Source organism: Amia ocellicauda, chromosome 10 (genome assembly GCF_036373705.1).
Source record: "Amia ocellicauda isolate fAmiCal2 chromosome 10, fAmiCal2.hap1, whole genome shotgun sequence".
Lineage (NCBI taxonomy): Eukaryota > Metazoa > Chordata > Actinopteri > Amiiformes > Amiidae > Amia > Amia ocellicauda.
This window is the reverse complement of record NC_089859.1, coordinates 23669909-23683082: the sequence shown is the minus strand read 5'-3', so window position 1 is coordinate 23683082 and position 13174 is coordinate 23669909. Positions and strand designations below refer to the sequence as shown.

The 13174-nt window shown below is 39.2% G+C and overlaps 1 protein-coding gene across 2 annotated transcripts; it reads right to left on the bottom strand.

Annotated features, from left to right (window-relative positions):
- Window positions 1-461: 461 nt before the first annotated feature.
- LOC136760294 (sorting nexin-10) lies at window positions 462-11227 on the bottom strand. Of its 2 annotated transcripts, none has more exons than XM_066715628.1 (7): window positions 11110-11227; window positions 6998-7043; window positions 6273-6359; window positions 5841-5941; window positions 5451-5549; window positions 2324-2542; window positions 462-1934 (listed from the first exon to the last, which is right to left on the bottom strand). In XM_066715628.1, the coding sequence occupies exons 2-7, from the start codon at window positions 7028-7030 to the stop codon at window positions 1805-1807; spliced, it is 669 nt and encodes a 222-aa protein (XP_066571725.1). In that variant the 5' UTR covers window positions 7031-7043; window positions 11110-11227; the 3' UTR covers window positions 462-1804. The 2 variants fall into 2 exon arrangements, with proteins under 2 accessions (XP_066571725.1, XP_066571726.1); XM_066715629.1 differs by having other exon boundaries at window positions 11065-11213.
- Window positions 11228-13174: the final 1947 nt, after the last annotated feature.

Sequence of the window (13174 nt, the reverse complement as noted above, 5' to 3'; positions counted from 1 at the left end):
GATTTGCTTTTTTTGATTGCATTGTGTTGTAATAATCCAGCTGTATGTTTGAATCCGGGGGATTTTGATGGGCCTTTAGCATTTAATATGTTGTACTAGGAGCATAGCTAGCTTGTGTTCATCGTTTTCTTTGTGTGCATCTATTCACAATCTCACCGGTTCCCAGTGTAACTATTCGTGTAATTTAAATTGTATTACAGTCTAGCTACTTGTTAAATAAATTAGTCCTATCGCTTAATAAAAGTGTAATTGATTTGATATATTGTATATTTGTTATTAAAATGCGGGTGATATCAAATTAAAATCCAGTGAGTTACTGCAATGCACAATGTTCAAGGTTTTAAAAAGCTTCTGCGATCAGGTTGTTAAAATCCCAGCTTTCTACTTGCATATTGAAGTTCAATTTTCTTTTAAAGTTGGAGACGGGGACATAAATAAATAAAAAAATCAATGAACTTGCGTATTTAGAAAAACAATTTTATTGAAGTTGGCAGTTTTAGCCACTCGACAGAGTAATTACGCGAAGTGTGCACTTTTAACTGAAAGTTACCTTTATCCCCCATGAAGGCTGCATTGTGACTGCGATGCAGGTCGAGCAGACAACACAGTGGGCCGTGCAGTGTGGTTTGAATTGAAACATACAAATACATTCATGTATAAACACACATACATGGGGAAAAAGACATCACATGCCACTTTACTGATATTTAAAACCCAAAACAAAATATTAAAAAACAAATAATAGTTTCAATGTGCGTTACTTTTCTAATGCGACAGACACAAAAGTACTGGCTTCTCTGGGGAGGTAAAACATAATGCAACAATTCAGTATTTGCTAGGATTATAATCAAGTTGCATCTCCCACATGAATCTGCGCCGTGGTCACTTTTTAACTTTATGAAGCAGCTGCGTTTTCCAGTGATTTACATTTCATTTCCAGTGCAATGAGTCAAACTGCACACGCCCGACACAGGAAGCTGTGCGTTTGATCCTAATGCACTACAGTTTGGATTCAATTGTGCAACATCATATTTTCCAAACGGTTGTAGGCTGGAACCTCGAGTATTTTGTTTTTTCTGTAGTAGTTTTAATATTAAGAATTACAAAATGTCCTTACAGTGAGACATCTTCAGTCTATTAAATACATTTATACTGGCAGTATTTGGGGAATTGGTAGAGGTATGCACTTTTGCTTAAAGGATTACAATAAATTGGGTTTTGGAGTCTCTTTCAACTGACCTAAACTTTATTTTAGAACTAATTTCATTTAATTTGAAAATGTATTAGCTATCTACCTAATCTCAGATCATCAACACTATAATTTTGCGTTATATTACAACCTCACAGCTGTAAAAATAAATAAATATTGAAATTGCAGTAGACCGACACAATTTCCATTTAAACAACCAAAACAAAACAAAAAGCAGCTAAAACTTTATTTATACAGTAACGCATTGTTGAAGTATAATTGAACTCTCCTGGAGAGATAGTGTTATCATCAAGATGTTACTAAAGTGAATACAGTGTCGTGTGTGTGAGAGTTTTGTAATGTCAAATACTATGCAATCAAAACAATCACTTCACACATTAAACATGAGCCAGAGACATTGTAGCCGTATGAATTGGTATTAGGTCACCTTTTCCCCCTAATATCAACATACTCTCCAAAATAAACACACACAATTCAAAGGGCCGTCTCTTTCTGGCCAGGTCCCTGGTATACAAGGCACTTTTGTTGGACTGGAATGAATGCAGAGATTAGCAGCTCAGCTCTGTCCTCCGCGCTCTGGTGAATACTGTTATTTTACGGTTGCACTTGCTGCTCTTCAGAAGGAGAGGCGGGCAGCGAGCTGAAGAGTTCCCCCTGACTTGCTTTTGTTTTGCAGTCTCGTGGCGCGCTGTCATCGCTGCTGTGCCCCAGCCCCGAGGATGAACTGCAGGGAGGAAAATAAAATAATAAAGAGGAAATTAGTTTCCATAACATACTGAAAGCCTGAGTAACAGAGGAGAACTTTAATTATCTCCAGTCACAGAGAGGGACAGGAAATTTGGACTTTTAATTAGCCGTTCACAGTGCAGTCTGATATTTTTTAGCTAGATAATTTAAAAGGAAATAATTCAAGTCTGACTAAATGAAATTCACATAATCAGAATGCAGATAATTGAATTTCCCCCACATTCATTAATCCAGTGCAGAGGTGTAGGCTTGTATGAGGAGCTGTCTCAGCTCAATAAAATCTCAGTCAATTAATTTTTTCATTATCTTAATATTAAATCAACAGCACAGAATACAGGCTGGCTACAGCGGCACGCGCGGAAATACCTCTCGCAGTCCGAGTCGGAGTAGGCTTTACACTTGTCCTCGTATTCCTCTTCTTCCAGGGGGAATCTGCGGTTCGTGCCACTGAAGCGCTGGATCGCCTCAGCCACCGTGTACTTGGTCTGCCCCGAAGCGCAGGCCTCGATGCTGGCGATGCTCAGCTGGGACTGGAGGAAGAGGTGCAGCCGGCTGTCGGACAGGAGCAGGGTGTTCTGTGAAATACTAACACAAACAACCCAGGGGGCGTTAGAGACCGTTTTAATCATGCAAGAGGAAATCAAAAACAGAACTATGCCGAAGCATGTTTGGAAGTTGGTGCCCATATTGTTACCTCTTTATTCAATTATTTCAGATTTGTTCTTTGACCACAAGTTATATCTCCGAGAGCTTTAATCTGATCTAGAATACTAATTCTCTCCCAAAATATCACGTACACCCTCTCTGGTCCTCAACCCTCAATATGCATCCTTAAAGTGACAAACTACAGAACAAAGTGTAGCTCGTGCAATAAAACCTTCTAAAACAGACGTGTGAAACGACAGCTAAAATGTCTCAGCAAATTAATGACAAAATAAATTCCAAATAAGGTGGAAGGCGATCTTGTTTTAGACTGTCATTTGCCATGGATAGGGATGCATCACAGCTTAATCATACTCTCCAAAAGGTAATCAATATATTATTTGCAATACTTTCCGCCTCAAAGAGATTGGTGCAGAGCCCTACCATATTAAAATGAGCACACACACACACACGTCTTGCTCATCTGGTTCTTACTAGCTAATTGACCCCCGAGTTTCAGCCTTCATTACACCTGCAGCAGACCCTTCACAATTCACAAAGTCAAGCTGCCAGATACAGACATGCTTGCGTCTGCTCCATTTTGCGCTGGGTAATTGTGGCAGCAGAATAATCTGTCAAGACTCCTAATTTTAAAATGCCTCTCTCTCTTTTTTTTTTTTTTTTTTTCCTATGCGCATAATGTGCACCCAAGTATTTTTTTCCTGAAATGGCACAGTATCAAGAAACAGAAGAGGTTATGTTTTGACTTGCTGGGGTTTTATACCACAGTAATTGTGCCCTCCAGCAATCACACAGTATAGTTCACCTGGCAGCGCAGGCATCTCCAGCAGTATCCAATTACACTGTGTGGAAGGGAGACATTTTGTTGTCTTTTGTCTTGGCCTGCTCTTCATACACAAACCTTTCATAATGTAGCATGACTGGTAGATCAAGTGCATTTTCACCACATTAAAAAAAATAGACTACCGCAATATAATAAAAGAGACACGTTCGAGAAATTTAATTTGAGTGATTCCAAGTTTAATCTGAGCAAATCAACTATAACTTAAACGGCACCCGACGGAACGTGGCAACATGAATGCATTTCTGTAATATTATAAGTCATAAGAAATACATCTATGTATACGATTATACAAAATGCATATAATTTAAAGGCTAGGTCAACAGCACTTTGCCACATTTACATGTATTTTCTTGAATTTGTTGGTTATACAGGCAGCTCAACTCTTTCAAATACAATTTACACTAAGAGCCAGAATGCAGCCTCTAAAAAAATAATTAGGCGAGACTAAATTCCCCGGTGGAATTTTATTGCGTTCCCTGCACAGCAATTTCCTTCTATCCAAGTAAATGGCAACCAGTTATACATAGCCTTGTGCACATTTGTCAGTTTATTATTTTTTCTAAAATTAGATTTACTTTCTTCACGAGATATTATTTATCTATAAGGATATTTCAGATGGTTCCAGGCAGTCTCTAATGCAAATGATGTTAGACATTAATTTATTTCAACTTGATTTTATGTCCAAAGCCATTTTTGCAAAAGCTGGACTGTTGAAGCACTTTAATAAACTTCACATCTCCTGCAACACTGGAGAAATGCAGAGTGAGGCCATATGGGGAAAATAAGACAGAATAAATGAAAAACTTTCAGTTACAGGTTTAGCCATTTCCTTTTTACTTAGGTTATTAGATTTTAGTGGCCTGCGGTAGTATTTCCTTGAAAATCATTACATTGGAGTAAAATATATTATTCTGATAAAAAGTCTATTGCATTGTATTTTTTTATATAAAAAAGCCTGTCGATGTTTTTTATTTTTTGTTATTTAAAATGCATTTTTGTTCTTATTTTATCCAAATAATGCTTTCAGCTGCATCCATTCAATTCCTAGCAATAAAATAGGTTTAATTTATTGGATACAATTTACAGCTGAAGTCACATATTTAAAAGAATCAGTCTGAATAAATAAAGGATTCATTCTTCAGGTAAATTAAACTACTACTACTTTTTTGTTTCCTTTATTAAAAATGTGTAGCATCCGTTTTTTTTTTTTTTAAGTATAATTTCACCAAAAATAATGCATACAATACGCTGTTGCATTACCAGTGTTTTTTCCCATAAAATACAACAGTAAATGCATTTTTAATAACCGTTTTAATTTAATATTTTTGCCATATAGTTTAAATTATTGTCATGTTTATGTATTGATTTGTATATATTGTAACCTGCAGGTGTTAAGTGTTCTTTTAGTATTTTTATTATAGATAATTTTATTTTTCATTATACCTTCCAGATTTGAACGAACACCTAGAGGTTGGACAGCAATGCTGTAGAGAAAATAGACAAGTAGCAATTTAGCTCTACGCTTCATCATCACAATCAGTCCAATTAGCTCCGCTCTGCTCCCGGGTCCTGAGGAAGGCGTGTGGCTCATCCGAGAGCAGAGCAGCTCGGCAGCGCAGACGATGCTCGGGCCAAAAGTCTTCAAACTGCCATGTCAAGCAGAAAGCTGTCTATAAACATAACTGATGTGCTTTTAGCTTTTTACATGCTAGAGTATGGTCACAGCCTGCCAATTTGAAAAACATGTAACCGCTTTATTTAGACACTAAGCTTTACTAATGTTTGAAGACTATTTAGAGAGAATAGGGAAGCTGTGTATGTAGTACCTCTAAACAGCCACAAGGTGGGATCAATGTCACTATCCAACACTGGTTTAAACCCCACTGTGGCACTTTTCACACTTGTGTTCAGATGGACCCGTCGACATGCTTTCCAAACATGAACAGCTACATGTGACATAAGGACATCACTGAATATAAAACTTACTTTTCAAGGAATATCCGCAGACCCTCCATCCTCTGTTCGATTTGCTGGGTGTTATTCAAACTAAAGAACGGGTTTCTGGAGGGAAGTTCAGGCAAGTCTCTGGAAGAAAAAGTGCACCTCATCAGGAATATAAATCAATAATGTTGTAGTGCTGATGGGGCTGCATACGATTCTGTGAAGACTGACGCGTTCTGTTAAATCGACATTTAAAACTGATAAAGCGGAAAGCGGTTCCTAACATTTCCATACATAATCAATACGTACATTGATCATGGCTTGTTCTTTTATTAAATATACATTTTGCCGGCCCAGTTTCTTTAGTACCCATGTGTGGAGCACAGCCTGGTTAAATCGCACTCTTACTAAGGTTTTGCAGAATAAAATACCTACATTAACAAGGCATTGTTTTGAAGTCGTTGCCGCAGCCACACAAATTCACTGTAGCGCCTCCTGACACACGAGGTCTTCTTCCTGAAGCACATACTGTTGGTCTAGGGTAGAAATGTGGGAGATTCTGGTTACAACACTGAAAAAACACATTAGTAAGATTCAGTTAACAGTTAAAATCAGTGACATCATCCTTGGAAATTTGTAACACTATTTTAATAGTAAAATACCAGAACACAGTGCAGTCAACATTGCTTTTTTCATGGCTAATATGACCAATGCCTTTCCTTGAAGTTGGACTGGCAGAATATTTTCAAGACAAAACTTTTTTTTTTTAAATGCATCATCTATACCAGTTGAGTCTGCTTTGATTAAAACAATAAAATATTAATTGAACTGACAATTCAGAACCGGTTTTGGTCTCCCGATACTTACATGTAAACCGATCTCATAATCTATATAGGAATGCCAGAAGTCTTCTTTCTGGATTCTCGGGTCCCTCACCCAAACATTGACAAACTCCTGTAGAAACGGCAAGAAAAGACAGATATTCAGCTTGTAAAGGGTCTTCTGTGGAGTAGAGACTGAAGAAACTCCTTGTAGAGATTCAGAGTTCGTAGCAGAGATAAGTGAACACAACTACAACTTCAAAATGGAATTGTGCATGTGTGTAAAAGAAACAAATGTATTTTTTAACATTAAATTTCAATCCAGTTTGCTTAAAAAGTCAGTTTCCATTTCCTGTCCCTTAGTCTGTATAACTCATCAATACATACAACAAGGCAGATACGTGGGTTTAGTCATCATCATGTACATTCAATTTCTTCTTTTTTAGGTGCCGACTTTGCACATTACAATTAGGAGAAATAACCCACTAAGATGGAGACACAAACCCAGGATGTGTCTTAGAGGGCAAGATGTTATTCTTCTGTTCCCCAATTAACTGACGGTCAGACCCTAATCTGGGAATACCTTAATTGTTTGAGATATTTATTTTGCCCACCTGCATCCTGACACAGATCCTCTAAGATAGGCATTTGGTTTAATTCTTCCATTTTCTTTTTTTAAGGCACCACCATGACCAGCGCCGAGCTCAGAGGAGTCTAACTGAAGACAGAGGTACAGATGTAAAGCCTACCAACAGCTTCACAAATACATACCTTTTTCACATGGTTATCAAGCATGTCCCCCATTATCTAAATAGATCTGTAAATCAAAAGAGAATGAAAGATTAGCAATTCATTTTGAGTAATTACACAACATGAGGAATGCAAAATAATGATGTCACACATAACAAGTACACAGCACTATACTAAAGGTATGTTGAGAAGATGACTCTTCAGGTGGGAGAAGATGCATCAATAATTCAGCATGTGAATGATCAAACTGACTAAAAAGCATTACTGTGTGTTGTTGGAACAATCTAACCCACTACAAATAACAAGGGATTATTTTAGAAGCATAATTCTTCCCCCCACCGCCAAACACATTGATTTCACCTTCAAATAAAGTTGTTCTGTAAAATGTACAGTTTGTTGTCATTTCTTTCAGGGTGCACATGGTATGGCATTGTATACCATGCCACATCTCTCACGGCTCAGTTTCCACATACAGAGTGGGCAGATATAGCTGAGATTAAAGAAACAGGCGAAATAGAAATTCTGCCAATGTGAAAGGCACTATATTCTCTTAAGGGCCAGCAGACTCCATTAGCTATTCCGTACAACGCGCCTCAGTGGAAAGATGAAGATATAATGTACAGGAAGCCCTGTTCAGTATTTATTAGGCTCTGCTGTGATAAATAACTCAAACTCCTCAGCATAACAGTTGTTAACAATGGAGGGATAGAAACCTATTTTATGGGAGAGCAGAAGTACTTTCAGGGAATACATTAATTCTCTCCTCATGCCTGGATTCCCTGAAGAGTGGTTCCAGTCATCTGAGTTTTAAATGAGCACTAATTCCAGGAGGCCTGCTGTGCCGCCACCATTGTATAAATGAATAAACCTGTGCTTGCATGTGCAGATATAATGGGCTTATTTAATGAATGCGGTCTTCTTCTACAATGTCCTGTGTGCTCGTCAAGGGCATAAGAAAAAGAAAAGCACAAGTCCTGGACATCTTGCAAAAAAAAAGAAAAGTAAACGGGTCATATGGCAGAGCTAACATAGAAAGACTGTAGATTGTATTATTATGCAGTGTACCGTTACCCGTACAATTTTCAAAGGTGCAACTGTAATGGCTGATAAACCATGTGGAACAGGGATTTTTCTTCACTGGCTCATTTTGTAACAATGATTAAAGATTCAAATTCAGAATATCCCTTCAGTACATGTTGAACCTATTGCATCTGTAATGACAAGACTTCCAAAAGCAATCAGATCAGAAACAACCTCTTCTGAACAGAACAAAAATAAATGCAGATAATTATATAACTGCTGATACTCTCTAACAGGAGCTGCTGGTGAGGTTGGTTAATTACAATAAAACATCTCTGTCTAAAGGAACAAAAAGGTGATTATTCAGCTATGAAAATAGACCACGTGCGTTTGACCTGTTTAGTAGGGAAATGATTTAACTAACTTGTGCGTCTGTGCTTGTGCTTACAATTAATTCCACAAATCCTTTATGTACAGGACATTCCTAATTCAACGGGATTAATTAGAATCTCTCACCACCTTAATTGACATAAGATCAGCTTGTACCTAACTGGATCCGTTCAGAATTCAAAGTTATTACTGAAACTGCACTAATGAACAGGGGTACTCCAGGATTACACTGAGGTATTCCTGTTGTACTGCACTAACACCATGCATTTCATAAATCAAATACTGATTTCAAAAGGTGAATTCTCTGCTCAAGGAGAGTGAAGGATGAATGTGTTTGGCTTCAACATTAATAAGATTAAGATTATTATTAGACCTCAAGTGTTCGCAAATAAAGGCCCCGATTCACCACATTAACCAGCCCGGCCCCAAATGTACCACGCATTCATTCAATTTCTATAATTTAAACTTCAAAAATGAACATCTGACACCCGAGTAAAAGTCACAGAGAAATGACTACTTCACTTTACTACTTAGTTACTTATTTTGGTCAGTAAGCAGTTAAAGTTGAAAAAGCAGTGCCATTACAAATAATACAATAAAATAAACTGATCATTTTCTAGGATAAAAACGCAGGGAAGGTTGTTTTCAGAGAAACATAGGACACACACGGGTGATCTGAAGACTGAAAACAATACTGTCAGTTTCCAAGAACACAAGCCAACAGGACAAAAGTTCATTTCAGTGAGTGTGTGCCAGTTTGTTTATCAGCTCTAAAAAACAAACTAAGAGTTTCTTAAATTTACTCATAAACGCATGCAAAAACACATAGTTGGCAAACATTCAAGTCATGGGTTTAATTCTTAAACGATTAAAGTCAGAGGTTAGTAGTTTGTAGAAAACTGTGCAGGAAACTGTGAAGAGAAAAGAAAAAGAAATACAACTATTGCAATATGTTACCAAACTATTAATTTCCGGATTTGAAGTGAAATATTCTGTTAAGGATGTGGTAGATGCAAGTATACATTTTTCTTACATTTAGACATTTCCTTAGGAAGTATATAATATTCTCACATTGTGCATTGTGTGTGTTTCTCTGCAGTTGTTCCTAATTTTTACTGATCAACAATATCTTTGCAAAGCTCTCCCAAGAAATCATTAGTTCGGTCACCCAAATCAAAGTGCTGTGTGTCAGGAACCAGTGCCAGCACAGATCGGAGTTTCCACTCGGAGGGAATTTCCACAACTTTGGTACAGTGCAGAAGCAGCTGAAAGCATGTACTTCTCATAAATCACAAGTTACGTATAAAATACCTCAACCAAGATCATTCTTACTCAATCAGTACCTCGGCTGTTTAACTACTTTTCAAGAGATATGAACCTTGCTTTGTTTTATTGCTAGTTTGTCTACTGCACTATTTTACAATAACCTTTAGATTCCTGTTAGTTCATAGATGTTTTTTTATTATTATTATTATTATTTTAATTATACTGATGTAGAGGGGACAAAACAATCAGGGAATATTATAATATCTTTAACAGATCCCTAAACTATGAATGTGATTTTAAATGCAAGCTATATCCATGACTATACCAAGGAAGATGGTATTCCAGAAATGCATGATAAAGCAGTCTGTCCCATTGCAGAATTGGTGGTGGTCAGAGGAGGTTTCTAAAAACTAGACGTTTTTAAAGCTCAATTGTTGAGTCATTATTCAGTTATAATCTAAGGCATAGTAGTAGAAACATGACACCATTCACTCCCAAAAGACTGGAAAATATGAAACAGATCCTCTCGAACTGTTCAAGTTTCTGAATGGGAAGTTTCTCTGTTATTTAATGCCGAGCCATTCATATATTCGTTGAGCTGACAAATCTGGACGAATTCACCAGTAAAAGGCGTTTTGCGTGCATGCTTTCACTTTCGACACGATTTCCATCTTACACCAAGACTTTACTGTACTTTAATCAGGATTGAAGCGGGGTTAACATTGCTTTCAACCTCACACTTCCAAATCATAAAACATAACATGAAAAGAGCTCGTCTGTTAAAATATAAAACAAGGACATAACAGGTTGTTGTGCGGATTAGGGATGAGTCATTCTGTCTGTGCCAAACTGCGCGTGTGCCCAGAAACCAGGAGGGACAACAAATGTAGAAAATCAAAAACGCTCCAATTCTCCCCATTTACAACACTCTGTACATGCTCTGGTATAACAAATTACACATGTCCGTTCCCCTGTGCTGTGTGATGCAGATTCTGTTGTAATAATATTGATCTGTTTTGCGCGGGTTTGGAACGTGCCTCACGTGCGCGGCAGGTTCTGGAACGCGAGAACGCGCGCGGCAGAGGGGCGAACATTCCAGCGTCCCGGCGCGCGCAGAGACACACGGTCCCCAATATCACTCAATAACAACATCCACACACTGGACTAGACAGGTGCAAGCAATGCGCAACCCTGCGCGAATGATCTAAGTTCCTCTTCCCCCCCCCAGAACACGACAGTTCTGGTAATCAAGCCATTTTTAACACTAGTATTAATTGCAGCCACTTCTTGAGCTGCGCGGCTGTCTGAAACATATAACTCGTCCCCTGACCACTAATATGATTTTTAGTCGATTGTATTGTAAGGCAAACCCAGCAGCGCTTTTAAAGAAGTATCAGACTACATTTAATTACATTTAGTTTGCTTTTCCGCCTGGAGACACAGTCCAGTCCTCTCACCTCTGTAAGCGGTGTGTCCAAGTGTAAGAGCAGCGCAGCGGCCGTGCTCCTGTGTCGGTCCCTCACAATCCCAGCGTGATGAAGCCGCAGTCCGCCCGGTCGCTGTTATACAGCTGGGGCTGTGGACGGGCTGCACATCTCCTCCCACTTGGCGCAGGTGGCCGTGGGCAGAGCTGCAGATTTCTCCCCGCTCCCATTGGTGCAGCAGCGCAGGTCTGCACATAGCTACAGAACTCGGCGATCTCATTGGTGGAGCAGCGCAGGTCTGCGGAAATCTGCGCTACTTGAACGCAGTCCTCCCACGTTAAGCGTCTGAATCAATTATTAACTGCAAGTTGTGAATGAGCTACAACATATGAAATTGTCACAGTGCAAAGTATTGGTCGTAGGGATGTCCATATACATATATACCAGGGGTCTCTAAATTCACAAAAAACATTTTAAGCTTCTTCTTTTCTCCTACCTTACACTATTAAACAAAAAAGCATGCAAGTGCATTAGGAAGGTGGTACATTCATTTTTCCAGCCACACCTGAAATTCTCTCCTCCACTTGTGTATAAATCTTCAGTTTTCCATCCTGTTGGAAATATTCAGTAAAAACGTCTAAAAAGAACCTTATGCAACATACTGGAAAGCTGGAATTGAAAGACAGGTATATCAGTAGGTTTTGGCAATACAGTGAGGGAAAAAGTATTTGATCCCCTGCTGATTTTGTACGTTTGCCCACTGACAAAGAAATTATCAGTCTATAATTTTAATGGTAGGTGTATTTTAACAGTGAGAGACAGAATAACAACAAAAAAATCCAGAAAAACACATTTCAAAAAAGTTATAAATTGATTTGCATGTTAATGAGGGAAATAAGTATTTGACCCCTTCGACTTAGTACTTGGTGGCAAAACCCTTGTTGGCAATCACAGAGGTCAGACGTTTCTTGTAGTTTGCACACATCTCAGGAGGGATTTTGTCCCACTCCTCTTTGCAGATCCTCTCCAAGTCATCTCGAACCTTCAGCTCCCTCCACAGATTTTCTATGGGATTAAGGTCTGGAGACTGGCTAGGCCACTCCAGGACCTTAATGTGCTTCTTCTTGAGCCACTCCTTTGTTGCCTTGGCTGTGTGTTTTGGGTCATTGTCATGCTGGAATACCCATCCACAACCCATTTTCAATGCCCTGGCTGAGGGAAGGAGGTTCTCACCCAAGATTTGACGGTACATGGCCCTGTCCATCATCCCTTTGATGCGGTGCAGTTGTCCTGTCCCCTTAGCAGAAAAACACCCCCAAAGCATAATGTTTCCACCTCCATGTTTGACGGTGGGGATGGTGTTCTTGGGGTCATTCCTCCTCCTCCAAACACGGCGAGTTGAGTTGATGCCAAAGAGCTCGATTTTGGTCTCATCTGACCACAACACTTTCACCCAGTTCTCCTCTGAATCATTCAGATGTTTATTGGCAAACTTCAGACGGGCCTGTACATGTGCTTTCTTGAGCAGGGGGACCTTGCGGGCGCTGCAGGATTTCAGTCCTTCATGGCGTAGTGTGTTACCAATTGTTTTCTTGGTGACTATGGTCCCAGCTGCCTGGAGATCATTAACAAGATCCTCCCGTGTAGTTCTGGGCTGATTCCTCACCGTTCTCATGATCATTGAAACTCCACGAGGTGAGATCTTGCATGGAGCCCCAGACCGAGGGAGACTGACCGTTATTTTGTGTTTCTTCCATTTGCGAATAATCGCACCAACTGTTGTCACCTTCTCACCAAGCTGCTTGGCGATGGTCTTGTAGCCCATTCCAGCCATGTGTAGGTCTACAATCTTGTCCCTGACATCCTTGGACAGCTCTTTGGTGTTGGCCATGGTGGATAGTTTGGAATCTGATTGATTGATTGCTTCTGTGGACAGATGTCTTTTATACAGGTAACGAGCTGAGATTAGGAGCTCTCCCTTTAAGAGAGTGCTCCTAATCTCACCTCGTTACCTGTATAAAAGACACCTGGGAGCCAGAAATCTTGCTGATTGATAGGGGATCAAATACTTATTTCCCTCATTAACATGCAAATCAAT

Coding starts and splice junctions, on each gene's coding strand:
- LOC136760294 (XM_066715628.1), bottom strand. CDS start 7,030: ATGGGGGACATGCTTGATAACCATGTGAAAAAG. Junction 2,543..5,450: donor CTGCGGATATTCCTTGAAAA/GTAAGTTTTATA, acceptor TGTTTGTGTTAG/TATTTCACAGAACACCCTGC. Junction 1,935..2,323: donor TCCGACTCGGACTGCGAGAG/GTATTTCCGCGC, acceptor TCCTCCCTGCAG/TTCATCCTCGGGGCTGGGGC.